Consider the following 24,349-nt stretch of genomic DNA (forward strand, 5'->3'; position numbering starts at 1 on the left):
ACAGTGGTTAGCACTGCTGCCTCATAGCGCAAGGGCACCCCGTTTGATTCCCAGCTCGGGTTACTGTCTGTGTGGAATCTGCACATTCTTGCCACACCTGTGTGGGTTTCCTTCAGTTTTCTCCCACAGTCCAAAACATATGCTGATAAGGTGCATTAGCAATGCTAAGTTCTCCCTCAGTGTACACCAACAGGGCCAAGTGTGGTGACTAGGGGATTTTCACAGTAACTTCACTGCAATGTTAATATAAGCCTACTTGTGACACTAATAAATAAACTTTAAATTTTATTGACAAGCTATTGGACTGCAGATAGCATTACTGCTGATAATGCAATAATGCCCACAGTTGATGCATACAAATTCCAACAGGAAACACAATAGCAATTGGCAAATTGACATTAGAAGCATAGAAGACCCTACCTTATTTTTTTCATTCCTTCATTATTTTCATCCTTTTGAAGTTTGTGGAAACATGACAAAAATATTGAAAATCACATCTTATTAAACAGGGAATATGAATGGTGATCAACTGTGCTCTTCCACACTTTGATAAGTGTCTGATTATTGCAAAGGGCTATTGGATATATTTTGAGAGAATTTGAAAACTTTTCCTGTTACCATATATTGGAATAAACTTTAGAACAAGTTCACATATTTTTAATCTTTATTTTTGAATGTCAGTATACAAGTTTGATATTCCACTGGTCACACGTGGTCAAATAGTACACAATTAAATTGTCATCCACTTGCAATGTTAAAAAATTCATAAATTACATTTGCAAAACGTTTACATTCAATTTTTTAATATAATTCCACTTTTATATATTTATAGTTTCAAGAATTCATTGCACACCTTACTTACTTGACAGTGTTTCATTTTCTCCAATGGGAGCATTTGGTCTCACTTTATCCATATACACTTATCACTTTTTCAGAGTATTGTTTTTACATAAACAAGTGCATCAACATTCTGATAATTCTCTTGTACTGTTGAAACATTGTGTCAATTAACAAATCAAAAGTTGTTTAAAACATAATCAAACTGTTTTAAAATTATGGCACAAGCTTTATGCAAAAGGAAGTTTCAGTTCTGACCGTAAGTTACCAAAATAAAATGCTAAGCATTTCTCTCTGTGAAGACACTGCCTGTTAAAAATAGTCTTTCATTCTTTTCTTCTCTGCCATCCATCTCACCCAGCCTTGAATGTTAACAGAGTTTCCGCGTCAACCAGTAACCCTGCTGAGTGTTGCTGGTGGTTTTGTTTCTATTTCAAATTTCCAGTATTTTGTTCTTGCTCTTTGTCAAAGAGCTGTGATTAGAATTACTCGTTCCCTATTAAAATCATCGTCCTTTCTCCTCCCCAAAATTTCTGTTCTTCAGGGACCTGAAGGGCAGTTCTCCATTAACTCAACCAAGAGTTCCCTTGTCATGGACAAGGCAACACAGGTCAAGCCCAAGCCTGTCCTTACTTATCATCCCCAAACATAGACTTTCTCCCAGGGACTAAATGGTTCCTGACTGGAAAATGGATCCCAAGGGACCAAATGGATATTGACTCGAAATAGGAGCTCTGGCTAATTTTATTTTCCTCCCTACTATCACTTTTATTTTTTAAAGGGATCCAAGCATCACTGGCAGAGCCAGCATTCATTATGCATTCCTAATTACCCTCAAGATGAGCCACCTTCTTGACCTGCTGTAGTTCTTGTACTGTAGCCACGCTGCTGTCAGGGAGGGACCTGGTGACCCAGTGACAGTGAAGCAATGGCAATATAGTTGCAAGTAAGAAGTCTCACACCAGGTTAAAGTCCAACAGGTTTGTTTGGTAGCACAAGCCACTAGCTTTCAGAGCGCTGCTCCTTCATCAGGTGAGTGGGATTTCAGTTCACAAACAGGGCATATAAAGACACAAACTCAATTTACAAAATGATGGCTGGAATGCGCGTCTTTACAGGTAATCAAGTCTTAAAGGTACAGACAATGTGGCTGGAGAGAGGGTTAAGCACAGGTTAAAGAGATGTATATTGTCTCCAGCCAGGACAGTTAGTGAGATTTTGCAAGCCCAGGCAATAGTTCCGAGTCAGGATGGTATATGACTTAGTGGAGAACTTGCAAGTGATGGTGTTCCCATTCATTTGCTGCCTTGGTAAAGGTTGAAAAAGTTTAGAAGGTGCTGTCCAGGGATCCTTGGGAAATTGCAGTGCATTTCTGTACTGTCACAATATGCCAGTGAAGCAGGGAATGAATGTTTAAAGGTGGTGGATAGAGTACTGATCAAGCAGTCTACTTTGCGCTGAATTAATGTCATGCCCTGGATTACTGTCAAGCTACTTGAGGGTTATTGAAGCTGCACTCATTCAGGCAAGTGGAAGAGTTACATCACATTCCTAACTTATGCCTTGTCGATGGTGGACAGGCTTTGGGGGATCAGGAGACGAGTTATTTTGACCTTAGCCTCTGATCTGCTCCTGCATCGTCGGTATTTATGTTGATGGTTCAGTTAAGTTTCTAGTCAACGGACGTTGATGGCTGAAAATTCAGTGATGGTAATGCCATTGAATATCATGGGGAAATGGTTAGAATATCTCTTCTTGTAGACGGTCAATGCCTAGCATTTGGATGGGGCAACCATTCTGTGCAATTTACCAGCCTAAGCCTAAGCATTCAGGTCTTGCTGCATTTGGACACACACTACTTCAGTATCTGAGGACCGAACACTTTGAAATCAAAAGCATGCATCCCCATTTCATGAGATGGTCGTTGATGAAGCAGCTGAAGGTATTTGAGTAGAGGACACTACCCTACAGAAACACTGAACCTTGATGAGCAGGTTTTTGTTGAATAAATGCCTTAAGAATGCCAAGTCAATTTGTGTCTCTTCCCTGTAGCCCTCAAATAGGTGGGGGAGTTTGTTGTTGTTATTAATTTAACTTGAGTTAACAACATCCTAGAGTCTTTCTGATCCAAATGATTTAGTAGTACATCATCACTACATTCACCCACTAAAGTTATTACGCAAATCCACAGACAATTCTAGGCAATACGGTGTTTTTAAGGAACTAAAATTAACAGTAGATTTGTTTCTCCTCCCTTTTATCAAATCTTTTATTTCAGGTTAAATCTTAGCAGTATGAAAGTGTCTGTGTTTATAGACCCGAGGGAGTGGACTCAGTAAATTAATTTCAGTTGTACTGGAGACTTTCAATGACAATAATCCCATTAGTCTGGGCAAGATTTGATCTCTGGCTCTACAAACAAATACTGTCGAGTTACTCAGTCCTCTTGAAGTATATACAAATCCAGCTGAAGTTTGATGTGCCAGCTTTGCAGACTCCACCTTCATTCGCTTTTTATCATCTGCCAAGTTTATCTAGTGAGCAACTGATCATACAAAACATACAGAAAGCCCGGAAGAAGTTCCAAATATTGGATTCAAAACATTAACTGTTTTTCTTTCTCTATTGATGCCAAAAGACCTGCTGAGCTTTACCCCCCAGCATTTTCTGTTTATATGCAAGTCCCAAATTTACTCCCTAGTTTGTGTTGTCATGTGCCAGGCTAGCAATGTAGGCACTACAAATTAGTCTCAATACTCTTGGGTCAGGAAACTGGCACCATCAGTGCTGGATCTGGAGGTATACACATATTGTGTAGAGAAAATACTGTGTTCAATAACAGTGGCTCCCCTCCCCAGTTACATCTTTTGACACAACTTGAATAATGGCCACAAGGCTGGCATGGTAGCACAGTGGTTAGCAGTGCTGCTTCACAGCTCCAGGGACCTGGGTTCGATTCCCGACTTGGGTCATTGTCTGTATGGAGTTTGCATATTCTCCTCGTGTCTGCGTGGGTTTTCTCTGGGTGCTCTGGTTTCCTTCCACAGTCGAAGATGTGTGGGTTAGGTTGATTGACCATACTAAAAATTGCCCCTTCGTGTCCTGAGATGCGTAGGCTAGAGGGATTAGTGGGTAAATATGTAGGCTTATGGGGATAGGACCTGGGTGGGATTGTGGTCAGTGCAGACTCAATGGGCCAAATGGCCTTCTTCTGCACTGTAGGGTTTCTATGATTCTATCAGTAGGTCTCTGGGTTCATCAAAGCCATAATCCAGAAAACCTTGCAAGAGAGGTAGTTGAAAGTAAGTTTAAAAGGTTAAGTAAAGCAATATTTTCTTCTCTACCATTTATACAATTATGTTTCTCTCTCAAATCATACAGTTCCTTTCTTGAGGAGATTTGGATGCCCTTTCAGCCTGGTTAAATTGCTCTTTTTCCAGCGTCCTTACTTACATAAAGTTTGCAGAAAGAGGCCATCCAGCCCATCAAGTCTATATTGACTCTCCAAAAGAGCATCTGATGCAGACACAGAGAGAATGTGCAAATACCACATTAAACAGTCACGCAAGGCCAGAATCAAACACGGGTCCCTGGTACTGTGAGGCAGCAACGCTAACCACTGTGCCACCTTTCTGCTTTTCAAGATAGTCATTTCTGAAACAAGTGTAGAAAGATGCTGAAATGTGTATCTTTCCATACCCTGGTACAGCAAGTCACTAACAATGCAGTATATTTGATTTCAAGAAAATGAGGCTTTTTCACCTCGGATAATTTGATTTGTACACATGCAGTAATACGTTAGTCTCAATGCCAAGGTTTTTCACATCAAATCAAAATGAAAGGCCCAATTGTAAAGATGTGATCCAGTGATAGTTAATGCAGCACCTCAGGAGGTGGCTGTAACACAATCATTTCACTGGCCTGTATGAGAAAGATTATGCAGCCAGAAATGACAAGTAATTTTCAAATAATATATAAATCACTTTTCACCTCTGTCCTGTTCAAAATTTACCTCCAGGCTACTAAGCTTCCTCACAGTTGTAGTATTTAGCATATCTTTACCCTTTTAATTCTCATCCTTTCTTCCCCTAATGCCTGCCTACAATCAGTTCAACAAAACATTCCCTCCATTTGTTTTTGTTTCCTTTAAATGCTGTTGTCTTTGCTGTACATTTTCAGCATTTTTATTTTCCATCAACTCTGGGCCTGTTATGTACTGTGGAACCCAAGCCACACTGTAAATCTTGCAAATTCCACAGCACCAGCAGACTGTTGCAGACATCCTTTGCCTCAGAGTGGTTAGTGTTTTGTGATCTGACCTCCCTATGCAAACAAGACGCCTGCTGTTGTAATCTGAAGTGCCAATGCAAACATCTCAAATAGGTGTATCAAACAGAGGGACGGATTTTAACTGATGATACATTTTGGGTAGATGGATGATGATGTGAACTTGGTGGGTGGGGGTTTAGGCAGGACTGTGAGAACAAACCTACCTCACGATATTTTGTGGTGTCTGGAGGTGTACTCCTGTGAGGCAAGTTTTTTTAAAAGAAAAAAATCACTCAGTCTCTTCTGACCCTAAGTAGCTTACTCCTTGTCTTCACCTGTGGCATCCTGCTCAAGGCACCAGTTAAATTTGCAGTCAGGACCTGAAGGAACTCAGAACCAAACAATCATATTAAAAGAGGAACCTGACAGTTTGGGTCAGGGTCAATCCAACCACCTGATTTCTGTTGGGTAAACTGGTTTAAAATAGCCTTCAGATCCAATTCAAACACAGTGGTCTGATATTAACTAGAAAGTGGGAGGGAGCTGCTTTTGGCATGAAACCCAGAAGAATGAATTTTCCTCAGGTCCTCAGCCAATCAGATTAAGAGGCAGGAAAGCTGGCTGGCTGTCTGTCACACACAACGTTCTGTGGCCCTGGGCTGCAGCCTGGGAGCAAAGAGGATCGGGGGAGAGATCAGTCAGTGACATATTGGGTGTGACTGAGGGAGGGATTGGAAAAAAAATTCAGGAGGCTCAGACTGGTGGGAATCTTGACTTATTACGGTGGCATTGCTTGATCACAGGTTTGGTCATTAGTTTCTGTGCAGGTAAGCGGGACCACATGTTAAGTGAAAAAAGATATTTGAGAAGGCACTTACTGGATCCACCAGTCCTCACTTCCCTTTAGCTGTTGGGCTTCCCAGAAAACATGACTGGCCTGTGCAAAATTTAAAATGAAAAGCAAATATGAGGCACACCAGCTCATTATAACATTTATATAGCCAATCTTCCGTGAGCAGATTGCTCACACTCAAATCCCCCCTCTGTTAAAGCCAGAATTTGCTATGTTGTCCATTGATAGCCCCTCCGCCAAGCCAAACTCATCCTTTTCTTGAGAGCTAAAATTCCTACCAGAAAGACCTGCAATGATACTGAGACCTAATTCATTTCCAAACCATTTTAATATAGAGTGAAGTATAAAAAGAGAATAAAAGGAGAGAGAATGTCATTTTTTTCCTTTAGTCAGTTGGGTGTCTGACATACAGGAACTCACAGATTTTTGAAAAAAAAATCACCATTTATCAGTCTTGAATTCAAGTTGAGAAATGTACAGGCAGTGTTTCTGCTAGTCCGGGACTGACAGCACACCTGGTTTAGCCAAGTCAAGAGCAAGGCAGATGTTTAAAATTTGAGAATTAAGATAGAAAAGGGTTGGAATCCTTAAATGGTCAACACACACAGCATCTCAAGCCATTCAGTTGATTTTTCAGGGTCTAAAGTCTCTTCTTCAGGGCTGGCAGATAGTCCAAAGCAATGGGATTTAAAAAAAAACAACAGTGCCAGAGATGTGCTTGTAAAGGCAAGATACAAAAGCAACCGACTCAAGAATAGCTTTTTCCTTGCTGCCATCAGGTTTTTAATATAGAACATAGAACACAGAACACTACAGCGCAAACAGGCCCTTCGGCTCACAAGTTGCACCGATGATATCCATACCTACCAGGCCATAGAACCATCTGTAACTCCCAATCCCATAGTACTCATCCAGAAGTCTTTTAAAAGACCCCAGCGAGTTTGCCTCTACCACCACCAACGGCAGCTGGTGGTAGAGGTTTTTGAACGGACCCAAGTTGATCTTTCTTTACACCCTAGCTATGACTGTAACACTATATTCTGCACCCGCTCCTTTCCTTCTCCTCTACGAACGGTATGTTTCGTCTGTATACTGCGCAAGAAACAATACTTGTCACTGTATATCAATACATGTGACAATAATAAATCAAATCAAAAATCAAATCAAGTCTCAACTATAATATGATGAAATATGAGGAGGAAAAGAGAAATAAAAATGAAGGGGAACAAATGATATCATGTCAAACACAACTTAACTGGAGATTGGGTAACTCTAAGCCTCGAGTCTGCCAAAGGTTTGCAGGGTCTGCTGGAGTTTAACCAGCTAGAATTTGCACTCATCATCACATACCTTTTGCAAGCTTCCAATTACTTGTCCAGCCAATGTCATAATTAGAGAGCTGGCTTTCAGGGCTATCTTGAATGGAAAGTATCTCAGCATTCAGCCACAGGTCATGGTTCTATTAATGAATCAGGCTGATCCAATCAACAATGTCTTGGAATCCTGCCTGCCTGTCTGCTTTGATTCAAATATCAATTTATCAATAAAGCTGACCCAATTTCGAACTTCCAGTAACAGGAAGTCATCTTGCAGCTACCTATGTGCCTATCTAGAAGCCAGTTATAGTAGATACCAGATGTATAAGTTTTCACCTTTGTCCCCAGCCATCAGATAATACCATACCAGCAGTTTTCATTCCAGGTTGCAGTTTCCTTATCATGTATACAATGGACATCTGAAATAGAACCTTTTTTTAAATTAGTTCTTACAGGGTGTGGATGTCGCTGGCTGGACCAGCATTAATTGCCTATCCCTAACTGCCCTCCATTTCAGAGGGCATTTGAGAGTCAACCACATTACTGTGGGTCTGGAGTCACATATAGGCCAGGCCAGATAAAGGCGGCAGATTTCCTCCCCTAAAGGACATCAGTTAATCAGATGCTACACAGCACATTCATCCCCATTGCCAAAGCCAGGTGGTAACATGAAGTTAGCACAAGAGACATGCACCTTGTGAAATCAAAACTCCTTTCAGAATGCTCAACATTAGGACAGAACCCATCCTCACTACAAAGTGACAGCCAGAAATCCATCACGCTACTTGGTTCTGGATTTTCCAAATAGGCAGGAGTCAGAATCTGAAACATTCCTAGGAGCTCTGACTTGTAATGGGGATCCGTTGTTAAAACATTCCTTAAATGCCACAAACCTAACCCCAAATTTGGACTTTGCTGTTGTTGATTAATGCTGAGAAAGTGCAAAGTGCCCCTGTGCCATCTGAAAACAGCCCATCTAGTCTTAAGTTAGCAAAAGCTGTGAGCCACAGCATTGACCTAAAATCAGATGACCAGACAGATGCCCTTTGCATCTTCCAAACAAAAGCCCTCTAGTCATGCAGGCCCCTGATACTGACGCGTGGGCACCCACAATCATAGCCCACTGGTTACCCACTGATTCAAAGTAATAGAGCGTGCTAGAGTAGCAGGCAAGTCTGGGAAGGGCACAAACTGCAAAATGCAATACTTTCAGAAATGCCAAGAGGAAAACAAAGAAATAACTTGCATTTGAATAACACTTTTCATGACTTTGGAAGTATGATTTATAGCCAATTAATTTGTTTTTGAAATGTAAACACATCCGTAAACATTTTCCTAGTGCTGCAATGATGTATCAGCCTAGTTAACGAACTCCAATCTCTAGGCTGGGGCTTGAACCCATGACCTTCTGGTTCAGAAGCGTGAGTCCTACCATTAAGAATAAACACATCATTACTACTTAACAAATCAAGATATAAAGTAACAAAACTACTCTCATCCGAGAAAGTCTATTTGATTCTCACCTGAAGAATTTTTTTCATCATTCTGCTAAAACGTAGAATAAGCAAGGTGTGCAATTAATGACAGTAAACATCAACATGCTTGTTAATAATAAACTATGTCTTAAAATTATGGCTTTTCACAAACCGTATTAAAAATAATACAATTGACATTCTTGGAAAGAAATTGAAAAGATTTGGGCTGTACTCAAGCAACACAATTAGTGGTATCAGACTTTCCATGAATGTCTAAATTAACAACACTTACTAAATTAGTGTATGCATAAAACCTTGCCCAAACTTCATGCCAATATGCATGCAAACCATCTTCTATAGTATTTCCATCATGAATAGGCACTCAATAAGTACATTAAGCCCCTTGTCTACTAAGGCATTTTGAACTGTAAATTCATTCCAAACCATTTCAATGTTGCAAACGTTAACTGACAATACAATGGGACCTCCATTGAAAGCCAGGCTCTTACTGATATGACCAATTGATGTCACACAATCTACTTCATAGCTAGACAAGCATGATCTCTCCTAGTTGGTGATCCACACGTGGTTAAGTATTAGCCCCATACAAGAGGAACGCTGCATGTAATCCATCATTTTACATGTGTTCTGGGTGACTCTGCAGGCAAACTATCAATTCTTTCACTGGCTTGCCTTCATAGCAGATCTGATACACTGCAGTGAACAAAGGGAACCTAAAAAAAGTAAAAAACATACAAGTTCAGGTCAAGAGAGTTGGAGGACAGGGAACTATCTGTTGCTTTAGCAAAAACACATAATAAAATACATTAATTTACAAATGAACATAATCTGCATGTACTTTTCCAAATTGAATCCAGTCCAGCATAAATAACTCGAGGGGGAAATAAAACCTTAGGAAATAAAAATGATCTGACAGTCATTAAGAAGATGTGGCTGCACGATAACAACAATTAAGTCCTGAATATTGAAGGTTGTATGACATTCAAGAAGGATAGGATTAAGGATGGCCTTGGTGCAGTAATTTGAGCTGAGCTTGGTTCAGGATTGGTTTGGGTGGAGATGAGGAATAACAGAGGAAAGAAGTTATTAGTAGAAGTGGTCTACAGGCCCCCTAACAGTAACCACAATGTAGGACAAAGTATACAAGAAGATATATTAGGTGCTTGTGATGAACAGATGACAACAATCATGGGTAATTTTAATCTACACATAAACTGGAAAAGTCAGATTAGCAGTAGTAGTCTGGATGAGGAGCTCATATAATGCTCTCAACAGTTTCTTACAGCAGCACATCCTGGAACCAACTGGTTATTTTAGACTTGGTATTTTGTAATATGATAGGATGAATTAATGACCTCAGAGTAAAGGCATCTGAGGTAGTAGCAACCACGATGCAATTTAATTTTACATCCAGTTTGAAAGAAAGGAGTGAACCTAAGACAAGTATTTTAAAGAAGAGCAAACTATATGGGTACAAAAATTGAGCTAGCTGTATTGAACTGGGACACTAGGCAAGGGGATACATCAATGGAGAAGCTATGATAGACATTTAAGGGCATATTTCAGAATAAGTATACTCCAAGTATAAAAGTAATTCTAAAGGGAAGACCCACCATCCGTTGTTGACTAGAGAAATTAAAGAAACCATCAAACTTTGGGAACACTGAACAAAAATGAGTGGCAGGCCAGATGACTGGCCAGAATATAAAGAGCAGCAGAGAATGAATATAAGGTTAATCAGAAGAAAGAAATTACAGTATGGGAGAAGCTAGCTAAAATGCAAAAATGGACGACAAGAGTTTCTACAGGTATTTAAGGGAAAAAAGTAAAGTCAGTGTTGGTCTTCTAGAGGGCAGTAATGGGGAATTAATAGTAGACTTTAAGGAATTAGTGGATAAAATGAACAAATACTTTGCTTCTGTCTTTACTATAGAGGATACAAACACATTCCAGTAATAGCTGTAAACCAAGAGGTAAAAGGGAAGGGAGAACTTAGTTTATTTATTAGTCACAAGTAAGACTTACATTAACACTGCAATGAAGTTACTGTGAAATTCCCCTAATCACCACACTGTGGAGCCTGTTCGGGTCAATGCACCTAACCAACACGTCTTTCAGACTGGGAGAAAACCAAAGCACTGGGAGGAAACCTATGCAGACATGGGGAGAACATGCAAATGCCACACAGACAGTGACCCAAGCCAGGAATCGAACCAAGGTCCCTAGTGCTGTGAGGCAGCAGTCCTAACCACTTTGCTAGCCTGTGCTATGCCGAATTTGGTGAAATTACAATCAATAGGGAAGCAGTACGAAGCAAACTGATGGAGCTGCGGGCTGACAAGTCTCTGCATCCTGATGGACTTCACCCTAGGGTCTTAAGACAGGTGGCTAACGAGCTAGCAGCTGCATTGATCATAGAGTCTTACAGCACAGAAAGAGGCCCTTCTGCCTATCGTGCTGCACCACCCAAACATCATCTAGTCCCATTTTCCAGCATTTGGTCCATAGCCATGTATGCTCAAGTGCTCATCCAAATGCTTCTTAAATGTTATGAGAGTTCCAGCCTCCACCATTCTTTCAGGCAGTGAGTTCGACATTTCCATCACCTTGCGGGTGAAAACGTTTTTACTCAAGTTCCCTCATCTGCTGCTTATCTTACATCTATGCCCCATGGATTTTGACTCCATTAAGGAAAAAAAAATTCTTCCCATCTATGTCCCTCATAATTTTGTACACCTCAATCAGGTATCACCACCACTCCCCCCTACCCCTAACCCACATCTCCTCAGTCTTCTCTGCTCTAAGGAAAAGAACACCAGCCTAACCAGCCTCTCTTCATAACTGAACGCTCCAGCAATACCCAAATAAGTCTTCTCTGCAGCCTTTCTAATGCAATCACATCCTTCCCATAATGTGTTGAGCAGAACTGTACACACTACTCAAGCTCCTAACAAGTTTTTTATACAACTCCATCACAAATTCTCTGTTCTTATATTCAAGTATCCCATAAGTCTTCTTAACCACTTTACCTACCTGTTCTTCTGCCGTCAGGGATCTTTGGACATGCACCCCAAATCCCTCTGGTTCTCTGTACTTCCTAGCATCCTACCATCCATTGTGCATTCCCTTGTCTTGTTAGTCCTCCCAAAGTACATCACCTTACACTTTTCAGGGTTAAAATACCTTAGCCACTGTTCTGCCCATCTGACCTGCCCGTTTATAATACCTTGTAATCTAAGGCTTTCCTCCTCACTATTTACCACTCCATCAATTTTCATGTCGTCTGCAAACTTCCTGATTTCACCCCCCTCTAGATCATCAATCCAAAGTTCTCATTTTTGGAAAGGTTCCATTAGATTGCAAAGTAGCAATTATATTCAAGAAGGGAAAGAGGCAGGACACAGGAAACTATAGGCCAGGAAGTTTGAAGCATGTCATGGGAAAGGTGTTAGAATCAATCATTAAGGAGTTTATAGCTGGACACTTAAAGGAACCCTAAGGCAATTGGGAAGAGTCAGGATGATTTTGTGAAAGGGAAAATCACATTAAGCCAACTTATTGGAGTTTTTTGAAGGAGTAACATGCACTGTCCATAGGAGGGGAACCTGTAGGCAAGCCATACTTGGATTTACAGGAAGCATTCAATAAGGTGCCACATCAAAGGTTACTGCAGAAAATTGAAGTTCACAGTGTAGGGATAACATATTAGCATGGATGGAAGACTGGCTGGCTGACAGAAAACAATTTATAGAGGATGTGTGATGAATGGAGTCCCACAGGAGGCTGTGCTTGGGTCTCAACTTTTACAATTTACATCAATATCTTAAAGGAAGGAGTGAAGGCATTGTAGCTAAATTTAGAGATGTCACAAAGATAGATAGGGAAGTATGTTGTGAAGTGGACATAAGGAGGTTGCAGATGGATATAGATAGTAGGATGAGTGTGCAAAAAGAAGGCAGATGGCATATAATTTCAGAAGTTGTTCATTTTGGCAGGAAAAATAAAAAAGCAGAGTATCACTTAAACAAATTATGACTGCATAATTCTTAAGTGCAGTGGGATCTAGGTGTTCTCATTGCCTAACCAGCTGAGACTTTACATCGCTGAACTTTGAACTTAAAAATCCTTCCTATTTAACTATTTCTTGATACATCAGGTAAAACAGTGATGTCTAAGATTAGACAAAAAGATATAAAACCTGATTCTGAATTTATGAAGTAAGAGCATTGTCAAAAGTAATCAGAGATTTAAATTCTGATTCAATGGCTCAACATTGCTGGAAAAAGTGACAGCATGTTAGTAGTGCAGGTCAGTGATGATATGCAAATCAACCTGAAATTTCAGAAGATTAAGAGATACACTGGAATGTGATGATTGATTTCTGCTGCTCACTTTGGGCAAAGAGCATCTGGCTACTAGTGCCCCACTCATTTTTTAGGGTTTACTCAATGGAATAATTGTTATTAGAACGCTGATCAACATTTCTGTCCCTAAAATTGAACAATTTAAACTCTGAAGTTTAATCCAGCCAATGAACTGTTCTGTATGTTTTAAAATGTTAACTCTTTTACATTTTTTTCTTACTTTTCCTTTCTATCTCTTTATTTCTAAAAGGATAAGAAGAGAAGGGTGAAAGGTAAAAGGATAAGAAGAGAAGGGATAGGACCTATAAAAGGTGAGGGGGGAAAGGTTTGTGTGGAACCAGAAGAAATGGCAGAGGTGCTTAACGAGTACTTCGCCTCAGTATTCACAGTGGAAGCCGATCTGGGAGATGTTGTTATGGATTTCCAGCAGATGGAAAGGATTGAGTACGTGCATATTAAGGAGGAGGATGTGTTGGAACTTCTGAATTCCATCAAGGTAGATAAGTCGCCGGGACCAGATGGGATGTACCCCAGGATACTGTGGGAGGTGAGGGAAGAGATTGCAGAGCCCCTGGCGATGATCTTTGCGTCGTCAATGGAGACAGGAGAGGTTCCGGAGGATTGGAGGATTGCGGATGTAGTTCCTATTTTCAAGAAAGGGAACAGAGATAGCCCGGGAAATTACCGACTGGTGAGTCTAACCTCAGTGGTTGGTAAGCTGATGGAGAGGCTTCTGAGGGACAAGATTTACGAACATTTGGAGAGGTTTGACATGATCAGGAATAGTCAGCATGGATTTGTCAAGGGCAGGTCGTGCCTTACAAGCCTAGTTGAGTTCTTCGATAATGTGACTGAACACATTGACGAAGGAAGTGCCGTGGACGTAGTGTACATGGACTTCGGCAAGGCGTTTGATAAGGTCCCCCATGCAAGACTTCTTGAGAAGGTGAGAGGCCATGGGATCCAAGGGCCTTTGGCCTTGTGGATCCAGAACTGGCTTGCCTGCAGAAGGCAGAGAGTGGTTGTGGATGGGGCTTTTTCTGAATGGAGGTCAGTCACCAGCGGAGTGCCTCAAGGATCTGTTCTGGGACCCTTGTTGTTTGTCATTTTCATAAATGACCTGGATGAGGAAGTGGAGGGATGGGTAAGTAAGTTCGCTGATGACACGAAGGTTGGTCGTGTTGTGGATGGTCTGGAAGGATGGCAAAAGTTGCAGCAGGACATAGATAGGATGCAGGACTGGGCGGAGAAGTGGCAGATGGACTTCAACGCGGATAAATGTGTAGTCGTCCATTTTGGCAGAACCAACGGGATGAACGAGTACACTATCAAGGGCAGAAGTCTGAGTAGTGTTGAAGAGCAGAAGGATCTTGGGGTCCGGGTCCACAGGACTCTTAAATCGGCCTCGCAGGTGGAGGAGGTGGTCAAGAAGGCGTATGGTGTACTGGCCTTCATTCATCGAGGGATTGAGTTTAGGAGTCGGGAGGTAATGCTGCAACTTTATAAGACCCTTGTCAGGCCTCATTTAGAGTATTGTGCGCAGTTCTGGTCGCCTCACTATAGGAAAGATGTAGAAGCTATTGAGAGGGTACAGAGGAGATTTACAAGGATGTTGCCTGGACTGGGAGGCATGCCTTATGAAGTTAGGTTGAGGGAGCTGGGACTCTTTTCCCTGGAGAGACGAAGGTTGAGAGGCGACCTGATAGAAGTTTACAAAATGTTGAGAGGAATAGATAGGGTGGACTCTCAGAGGCTATTTCCCCAGGTTGAAATGGTTGCTACGAGAGGACACAGATTTAAGGTGTGGGGAGGGAGGTTCAGAAGTGATGTTAGGGGTAAGTTTTTCACTCAGAGGGTGGTGAGTGAATGGAATCGGCTGCCGTCAGTGGTGGTGGAGGCGAACTCGCTGGGGTCTTTTAAAAGACTTCTGGATGAGTATATGGGGTTTAATGAGATTGAGGGTTATAGATAGGTCTGTAGGTTGGTAGGTGTTGACGTGATCGGCACAACTCGTGGGCCGAAGGGCCTGTCTGTGCTGTAGTGTTCTATGTTCTATCCAATCTTTCTTTCCCTTTTTATTTTTCTTTTTTTATACCCAATTGCCCTCCTCCTCACACCTTCCTCAGGTTGTTTTCTCAATTCTTAACTCTTATTAATTATGGAATATGTTCCTGCTTTTCATTAAGGTCCCTAGTGCTTTCTTTGTCCGGGCCACATCAATACAATATATCAGTCCATTTCAAGGGTAGCAGCATCAGAACTGAATGAAGACTTAGAAATGGTGACATTAAGGACAAGCAGCAGCTCACTGCCTCTGGACAGAGCTGCTATTCCTGAGGAAGAGACAATTAAACAAGATTTAATGAAGATTTTCTAAATCATGAGGGGTCTGGACAGACCTGATAGACAGAATCTGTTCTCAATGGTGGAAAGATTGAGAACCAGAAGAAAGGTGGATGAGTGGGAGTAGGCGAATTGTTCTTGCAAAATGCCATGAACATAGTGGGCTTTAACAATTCATTTAGAGTATTCCATGCTCTAACAATTTAATGATTCTTTTCAGTGGTCTGTGCACAGTAATATTTTACTAGCAACCAAGAACAGGAACATCAGTTGAACTGACCTGCCTGTCCTTGGCCACATCAGAAGTTGGAATACTGAGCAGCAATGCAGTATTCCTTTGAGACAGAAAATAACTGGCAGTCAATGTGTTTCAAAGAATATCAAATGAGTGGATCACAGCATTTTTGTTATAGTGACCAGTGATGGCAAATGTGGCTAGAGGTAGCACTGGCACATCCAATGGGGGAAAGGGGGAGAAAAATAAGAGACACAAGTCTAATACACAAAGAACAAATAAACTCAACTTACTTATCCACAATTTTCTTCTGTTTGAGAATGTGATGCACTTCTACTGAAGTCTGAGGTCCTTGGAGTTTCTGACCATTTAGCATCTCCTGTTCAAGCTGTTCAATAGTCTGCAGAATAAATAAACCCACACATTGTTGTAACGTCATTCTTCATGCCATAAGTGAATATTATTGTGTGTTGATGCATGTTTATCTATACATTTTCATTAAAAATATATACTTCATATGATACCTACTGAATACAAATTATTCCACTGTTCCACAGCCTTATGTACTGTGTAGAACCAAGTTCCATTCCTGGACACGAGTACAAAAATCAAGGCTGTCAATCCAGTGCAGTACTGACGGAGTGCTGCACTATCAGAGGTGCCGTATTTCAAATGAGACATGAAAACCAGCCGATACCTTCTCAGATCTGATGGCACTATTTCAAGTTATCCCCAGTGACCTACTGCATACTTTTTCCTCAATCAACATTATAAAAACAGATTATCTGATCATTATCACATTGCTATTTATGAGACTTTCTGTATGTAAATTCGATGCCACTTTCTGTGTTAAAAAAGTGGCTATACTTCAAGAGTACTTTATTGGCTGTAGCTCAAATGGTTGTGAAATATACTACATAAAAACATAGTTTAAAAACATAAAAACAGAGTTTATTCATTTATTAGTCACAATGTAGGCCTACATTAACACTGCAAAGAAGTTACTGTGAAAATCCTCTAGTCGCCACACTCCGGCACCTGTTCGGGTACAGTGAGGGAGAAGTTAGCATGGCCAATGCATCTAAACAGCATGTCTTTTGGACTTAGGAAGAAAGCGGAGCACCCAGAGCAAACCTACGCATACACGGGGAGAACGAGCAGACTTCGCACAGACAGTGGCCCAAGCCGGGAACTGAACCCTGATCCCTGGTGCTGAGGCAGCAGTGCCAATCATTGTGCCACTGTGCTGCTCTAAGGGTCATATGTACTCAAAATTCTTTCTCTCTCCACAGATGCAGCCAGACCCGCTGAGCTTATCCAGCATTTTCTGTTTTTTATTTTATATAAAAGTGAATATAAACAGTAATTCAGGATGAATAAGCTACAAATGTTTAAAGATATTTTACAAATCTTCTTCCACAGACCTCTCATTGTGAAGATGTCAATTTTAAATGACATACCATTTTACCATCACTGGTATCTTGTTTAATTAGCCGTTCTTTAATTTGCCTAGAGTCTGTTGAACACTGACAGTGTACTTGACTCTGGGAATGAAAACTGTTGGTAAACCTATCCATATGCAAACACCTCACACAGGGTCAGTGTATAACAATCGGCAAAAGGAATCCTGTTCAAATGTAGTTCCCCGCCCTAGCCTAAAGTCGAATACTACAACCTTTTTGCCACTCCAACAGAGAGAAACAAGCTCAAAGACTGGGAATCTTCTGTATGATTAATTTACAAGCAGTTATCTGGATCTGTGTGTATTTCATCCAAAACATGTATTAATAGAATACACCATTAATAAATGTCTTCCATACCTTTCCAGTTCTCACAAAAGCTTCTGCAATCTTGCGATTTCGTCCACCGTAGCAAGTTGTAATCACGTCTGCGATGCCACAGCTTTCCAGGAAGGTCGTCTCAGACACCGCTCCTTTGCAAAAGAGTTTGGCAAACGCAATCATCTCCATCAAACCCAGGCGAATCACTGCAGCTTTAGTGTTATCTCCACAGCACAGACCATCACAGAAACCGGCACCAACAGCAACAATGTTCTGTCAAAGAGTGTCAGTGCCATTCTGTGAAGATGATTCAGCTTCCACATTCAAGATGACAATCATGTTACACAAATTTTATTAACACAAAACAAAACTGCTCTCACCAGGACTCAGTTGGAGAAGGTTACATTGATAGGGAGGAGCGAAGGCCATTAAGAAGTTCAAACATAAAGGTGAGAATTTTGTGTGGGATTTTGGATTGTGGAGAGCCAATGTCAATCAATAAGGGTATGGAAGGGAGGTGGATTAACACAATTTGGTGTAGACCAGCAGTACAGATGACACCCTGTGGAATTTTGGGACTGGAACCAAAGTTAAGAGCTGGAATTGATAAAAATGGGCTAAGATTAAATAAGTGAAGCATAGTAAAAAGTTCTATGTAGTAAAACGGTGGGAAACCAGCATCGAACAGTTATGGGAGACAATGGTAGCTGTGCAGATTAGGGATTAAAATACACATTCCATCTATGCTTATTGTTGCCTTGGAAAAGCAGCCAGCATAATCCAGCAGGCCACACATCCCAGATATGCCCTCTTCTACCTTCATCCATCAGGAAAAAGATACAAAAGTCTGAGATCACATACCAACCTCAAGAACAGCTTCTTCCCTGCTGCCAACAAAACTTTGAATGGACCTACTTTATGTTAAATTGATCTTTCTTGGCATCCTAGCTATGACTGTAACACTATATTCTGCACCTTCTCCTTTGTTTCTCTCCCACATAACCTGTGGACGGTATGCTTGGTCTGTATAGGGCACAAGAAACAATGGGGGTGATTCTATAGAATCTCTACAGTACAGAAGGATGCCATTTGGCCCACTGAGTCTGCCCTGACAATCTCATTCAGGTCCTATCCCCATAAAAGGGTTAAAAATCACACAAGTTTTAAAATGACGCAAGCTGCGGCTGAACCTGAGTCACATAGGGAAAATTATGTGCAAATGACAGGTTTTGATTAAAGTAAGCTCAAATAACACTCAAGGACTTTCTAATCAAATGATGTGCAACTGCAGTTCATATCTACCCACTCGAACAAGGAGCCATGCAAAGGGAGGTTGCGATACCATTGTTTAGATATAACTATCATTTCTTAATGAGATAACATGCACAAGTTTTAACTGTATATTGTACCCTTATGTATGCATGATGTAACCATAACTGTGATTAGATAGAGATAACTCCTATTTTGTTATTGTACACGCTCATCACTTGTAATCAATGCTGAGTCTTTAATTGCAAATGTATTTTTGAATTTTTTCACTCAATGCCCTGAATGGACATTCAGGATCCAGTAGTTAGTTATAATAAAGTTCATCTTGGAACCACTCTGTTAACTTGTCTGGCTACTTGAGGGGACCGATAGTTTTAAAATTCAACAAGAAGGACATCGTAACAGCCCCTAACACCCAGTAACCCCACTTCTCTGCCCTGCTAATCTGCCTGACACCAACAGTCAATTTAGCAATGGCCAATCTACCTAACCTGCACATCTATGGACCTTTGGAGGAAACCAGAGCACCTGATGGAAACCCACGTAGACATGGGGAGAATGTGCAAACTCCACACACACAATGATCCAAGCCAGGAATCCAACCTCGGTCCCTGGCGCTGTGAGGCAGCAGTTTAAACCACCGTGCCACCATGCTGCCCTTCTCAGTGTTACTCCTGACCTATTCTGCTTGAAGTTTAGGGCCCCTTAGGCAGTCCCTCAGGAACAAGGCTAGTTCTGATTCAGTGGGTTCTGAAATGGCTGATAAGAACAACATGTGATCTGCTAGTTCCTATTAAATTTTCTACGATTTTATCTGCCGTCACCCTTTTGAACGTAGGAGAGATCTAAAAGAATATCAATCAATTATTGCTTTTACATTAGTGAGTAATACTTGTAATATGCTAGTACATGCAAGTCTTTGGTATCTTATGAACAGTTTACACAATTAATGTGAACTTGTTTTTTTTTTAAATAATCTATTTAGTATTTGTGCTATCTTACCTAATTAAAGAAGCAATCCCTAAACTGTAACCCTATATTCTGCACTCTCTCCTTTCCTTCCCTATTTACAATATGCTTTGTATGTATAGTGTGCAAGAAACAATACTTCTCACTGCATACTAATAGTGGCAATAATAAATCAAATAAAAAATACAATATGTAGTAATATGAATTCATCACCTAATAAAAGAGTTAGTAAAAACAGATCCTGAAAATAAAAAGTAACCCTTGAAAAAATTAAGCCAGCAGTTTTCTTCCCCTCAAAAAAAGCTATCTTGAGCCCTGGTGCAGACGTTTAGCTAAGTTGCTACCTAATTTCCTAACTTCTGAAAAGGTTCAAATTGAGGACAGAATGTGAAATTGTTTTGAACATACTAGTTTGCATAAGCCACCAAATACATTTACCTAATACATCCTATTCTCCCCCGCAATTTCAGCATTCTGAAGTGAACACTCCCCTCCACATCACCATAGGGCTATTGCAGTCAGCCAGAACATCCTCACCCCACAAAATTTTTCCAAGAAGCATAGGACATGCAACACTTATCCTTTTACTTCCTCCCTTCCCATCATCCAAGCTTCCAAACACTCCTTTCCAGTGAAACATAAATTTACATGAGATTCTTCCAATGCGCCACGCATTTACTGCTCACGATGCTGTCTCCTCTACAGAAGGGAAATCAAACACAATGGGTGATCATTTTGTGGAACATCTCTATTCAGTCCACAAGTGTGACCCAGTGCTTCCAATTGCTTGTTACTTTAATTATTGCTCTCATTCTGACCTCATGTGACCTCAACCTCCTGCAGTAATCCATTGAAAATCAAGGTATGCTCAAAAAACAGCACCATGTCTCTCAGCCTTCCAACCTGATAGAGTTCAAAAATTTTAGATTGTACCCAGCCCACACTTTGTTCCCTTTTTCTTAACAATTTGGTTTTTAATGCTCATTTCTCTCTCTCTTTTGGTTTCTATTTTAGAGAGCTGTTCATGAATTTGCCCTTCACCTCCTCAAGACACATCTTTTGTTTTTTTTAAACTTGTCCGATTACCAATCTCTCTCTTTTGTCTTACATCATTGTCCCTTTTGTTTTTTAACCTCTCTTGCCTTTCATTCTATACCAGACCTTTGCTTTTGTTTCCCACCCATTCACTGACTGTCTGATTGTTCAAAACCAGTTACTTTTCGAGCTTCTCCCTGTTCTGATGGCAGGTTATCACCCTGAAATGTTCATTCTTCTTTCTCTCCCCATAGATGCTGTGGGACCTGCTGAGTATTTACAGCATTTTTTGTTTTTACATCAAAAGGGCACCAACCCACAGAAAACACTCAAAATATGCAGTAGCTCAGTCTCTTTCTGAAAAGAGAAAAGGCAGGTTATTGTCGGCATTCTCTGATGCAGTACGTCCTACCATCACTACCAACGAGAACAGAGAATTTGGCACTCAGCCAAATCTCCATTTATAGCCGCAGGACTGGAGAATCCCAGTTGCTACTGAAATGGGAGAACCCCAGCCTGTATTTCACAAGTATACCCAATTCTAGAAAGGATTAATCACAACTTCCATTCATCTTGTAAGATGCTATTTGGGTAAGAGGTTAGGGCCTACATGCAAAATATAGCTAATGGCTTTTCAGATGCTAATGGAGCATTTCCTGCAATCAAAACTTGTTTAAAGACATCTGTATTGACATAAGAATTCAGATTTTGGATCAAATCTCTGCAAGAACAAAAAGATAGTTAAGACGATTGCTGAAATATATGCAGTTTACATTGCAGTCTAATTTATTTTTCAATAAAGCCATTTAATTAGGAAAGTAAATTACCTATCCCCACGTTCAAGAATCTCAAAGCCAAGCCACAGGAGATGACTAAAAGGACATAATTTCTATGGACTTCCAGAAGGCATTTGGTAAAGTATCTTACACCAGACCATTAGCCTGACTAGGAAATTAGCTGAGCAGTAGGGAACAGAACGTAGGGATAAGAGGCTGGTATTCCAATTCATAGGATGTGATTAATGATGTCCTACACCATTCTGTATTCAGCATTTTTATTCACAGCTTAGATGATGGGATAGAATATTCATATTTGCTGATGGCACAAAAATTGGCAGTGTTGTGAGCAGTGTAGAGGGAAGTGTAACATTACAAAGGGCTGTCGATAGATTAAGTGAATAGACAAAACTGTAGCAAGTTGATTTAAATGCAAGTAATCTGAGATCATACTCTTTGAATTAAAAAAAAGGATAGAACAGGGTTCTTTCTAAATGGTGAAAAGCCACCAAGACTGGGAGTCCAAAGAGACTTGGAGGCCATAAGAACATAAGAAATAGGAGCAGGAGAAGGCCATCTAGTCCTTCGAGCCTGCCCCGCCATTCAATAAGATCATGGCTGATCTGAAGTGGATCAGTTCCACTTACCCACCTGCTCCGTGTAACCCTTAATTCCCTTATCCAACAGAACCTTAGCCCAGGTACCTGAATCACTAAAATGTCATGAACAAAAAGGGAATGCTGCTCTTTATAGCTAGAGGAATAGAGTAAGAGAGGTTACAAGTCAAATATCAGCTATACAAAGCCCTGGTTAGACCACACATGGAATACTGTGCGAAACTGTAAGGTGCCCAGATTTTCAGAATGATGTATTGGCCTTAGATGGAGTACAGCGTAGATTTACTAGCATAATACCTGGACTCCAGGGTATAAGTTACTTGGAGAGATTATCAAACTAGGGTTGTATTTCCTGGAATTTAGAAGGTTATAGGACAATTTGATCCAAGGTTAAGATAGTAAGGGGAACAGATAGTTTCTCTTTATCTACTCAGTTTTGATTGGTTAAGGAGTCAAGGACTGGAGGGCATAGTCTAAAGATTAGAACCAGGTCTTTCAGGAGTGCAACACTTCTGCATGCAAAGGGAGATATTTGGGACACTCTCCGCAAATACCAATTGATGCTAAATCAATTGTTAAATTTAAATTCAAGATAGATATCTTTGTTATCCAAAGATATTAACAGATGTGGAGCAAAAACAGGGTAAATGGAGGTAGGGCACAGATCAGCATGATCTCGCTGAATGGATAAAAGCAAATTACTGCAGATGCTGGAATCTGAAACCAAAAGGGAAAACACTGGAAAATCTCAGGTCTGGCAGCATCTATAAGGAGAGAAAAGGGCTGACGTTTCGAGTCCAGACAACCCTTCGACAAAGCTTTGACAAAGGGTCCTCTGGACTCAAAATGTCAACTCTTTTCTCTCCTTACAGATGTTGCCAGACCTGCTGAGATTTTCCAGCATTTTCTCTTCTGATCTCACTGAATGGAACAGGCTCAAAGGGCTAACTAGTCCACTCATATTCATATCAACATCTTTATAGTTTCTGTTTTCCTGTAAGAGCGCACTTAAACTTCCTACACTTGCATAAGCTAATGCAAAATACAAAGCACAGTAAACTTTTCATTGTACATCCAGCTAACACCACCCAACTCATTAGGGTATTATTTTACAGGGGTAACAGGGGTCAGGTGGGGAAAACCTCTTCCTCCAGGTTCCATTAATGCCACAAATTAACTGTTTAATCATCAACAGTCCCCTGGGGTATTGAGGACTTGCCTGGTTTGAATATTAGATTACTGAGTGCACCATTGAGGTTGAACTCTTAGTTCTAAACATCCATCACCAGATACATATACTGAAAGTCAGTTCAATTGCAAGACCCAGTTAATCTTCCCCTCAAGGATGGCTAATCACCTGGGTGCATGGTGTACAGAAATGAAAAATAGCCATGTCATGCTTTGCTTTCAAGTAGTACTGGTGAGATCCAACAGCAGAACATTTGGTCACTTACAGATAAATGGGCCAATGTTAGGAGCAGGAAGCTTTAAATTATTTTAAAAAATGCCAAACTTCAATTTTCTTACCTTTAGCGCTCCACATAGTTCCACAGTATCTGCATCTTCAACCACACTTATACGAAAATTGGGTGTCTGCAGGAGCTCTTTGAAAATGTTTCCATTTTGCAGATTTTTGCTGCCTGATTAAAAAAATAACTTATTTGAATTGAATTTAAAATGTACTGCCACTGCAAAAGTCACACAACTGGTCACGAACAGCAAAACCACCACCTGAAAGTACTGAACATTTAATCAGATCACAGAACTCTCCTGCAAATAATAAATTCAGTGTTCCTGTGCAGTTTTTCACAACAATGCATGACTTAGTGCTGCAGGAAATACTGCTGAGAGACTGGATACTGTCTGTTGGACAACTGGTAACAGGAAGTTAACAATCAACGTTTCTACTAAGATCACCAAATTTAGCAAGCATGACCTGTGTGTTATGCTCCCATCACCACAGAACCTATAGAGGGCAGGATTCTCCGACTTTACCCATGGCTGAGATTCTCTGGTCCCGCTGCTGTGTCAATAGTAGTCATGATGTGGATATGCCGGCGTTGGACTGGGGTAAACACGGTAAAAAGTCTGACAACACCAGGTTTTAGTCCAACCGATTTATTTGATAGTAGACTCACTAGCTTTCGAGGGGATTTCCTCTTCGTCAGGTGAATGGAGAGTCCTGGCCT

At 40.7% G+C, this 24,349-nt stretch overlaps 1 protein-coding gene across 1 annotated transcript in view; it reads right to left on the minus strand.

Annotated features, from left to right (window-relative positions):
- Positions 1–646: 646 nt before the first annotated feature.
- The window catches only part of gpd1c (glycerol-3-phosphate dehydrogenase 1c), a 42,624-nt gene continuing 18,921 nt past the window's right edge, over positions 647–24,349 (minus strand). The window contains exons 5-8 of the mRNA XM_080210051.1: positions 23,688–23,800; positions 17,534–17,767; positions 16,007–16,113; positions 647–9,484 (exon numbers count right to left, since the gene is read on the minus strand). Coding sequence (XP_080066177.1) covers positions 9,388–9,484; positions 16,007–16,113; positions 17,534–17,767; positions 23,688–23,800 — 551 coding nt within the window. The 3' untranslated portion in view covers positions 647–9,387. The remainder of the gene's footprint in view (positions 9,485–16,006; positions 16,114–17,533; positions 17,768–23,687; positions 23,801–24,349) is intronic.

This window comes from Carcharhinus amblyrhynchos, chromosome 2, assembly GCF_965287045.1.
Source record: "Carcharhinus amblyrhynchos chromosome 2, sCarAmb.v2.hapA, whole genome shotgun sequence".
Lineage (NCBI taxonomy): Eukaryota > Metazoa > Chordata > Chondrichthyes > Carcharhiniformes > Carcharhinidae > Carcharhinus > Carcharhinus amblyrhynchos.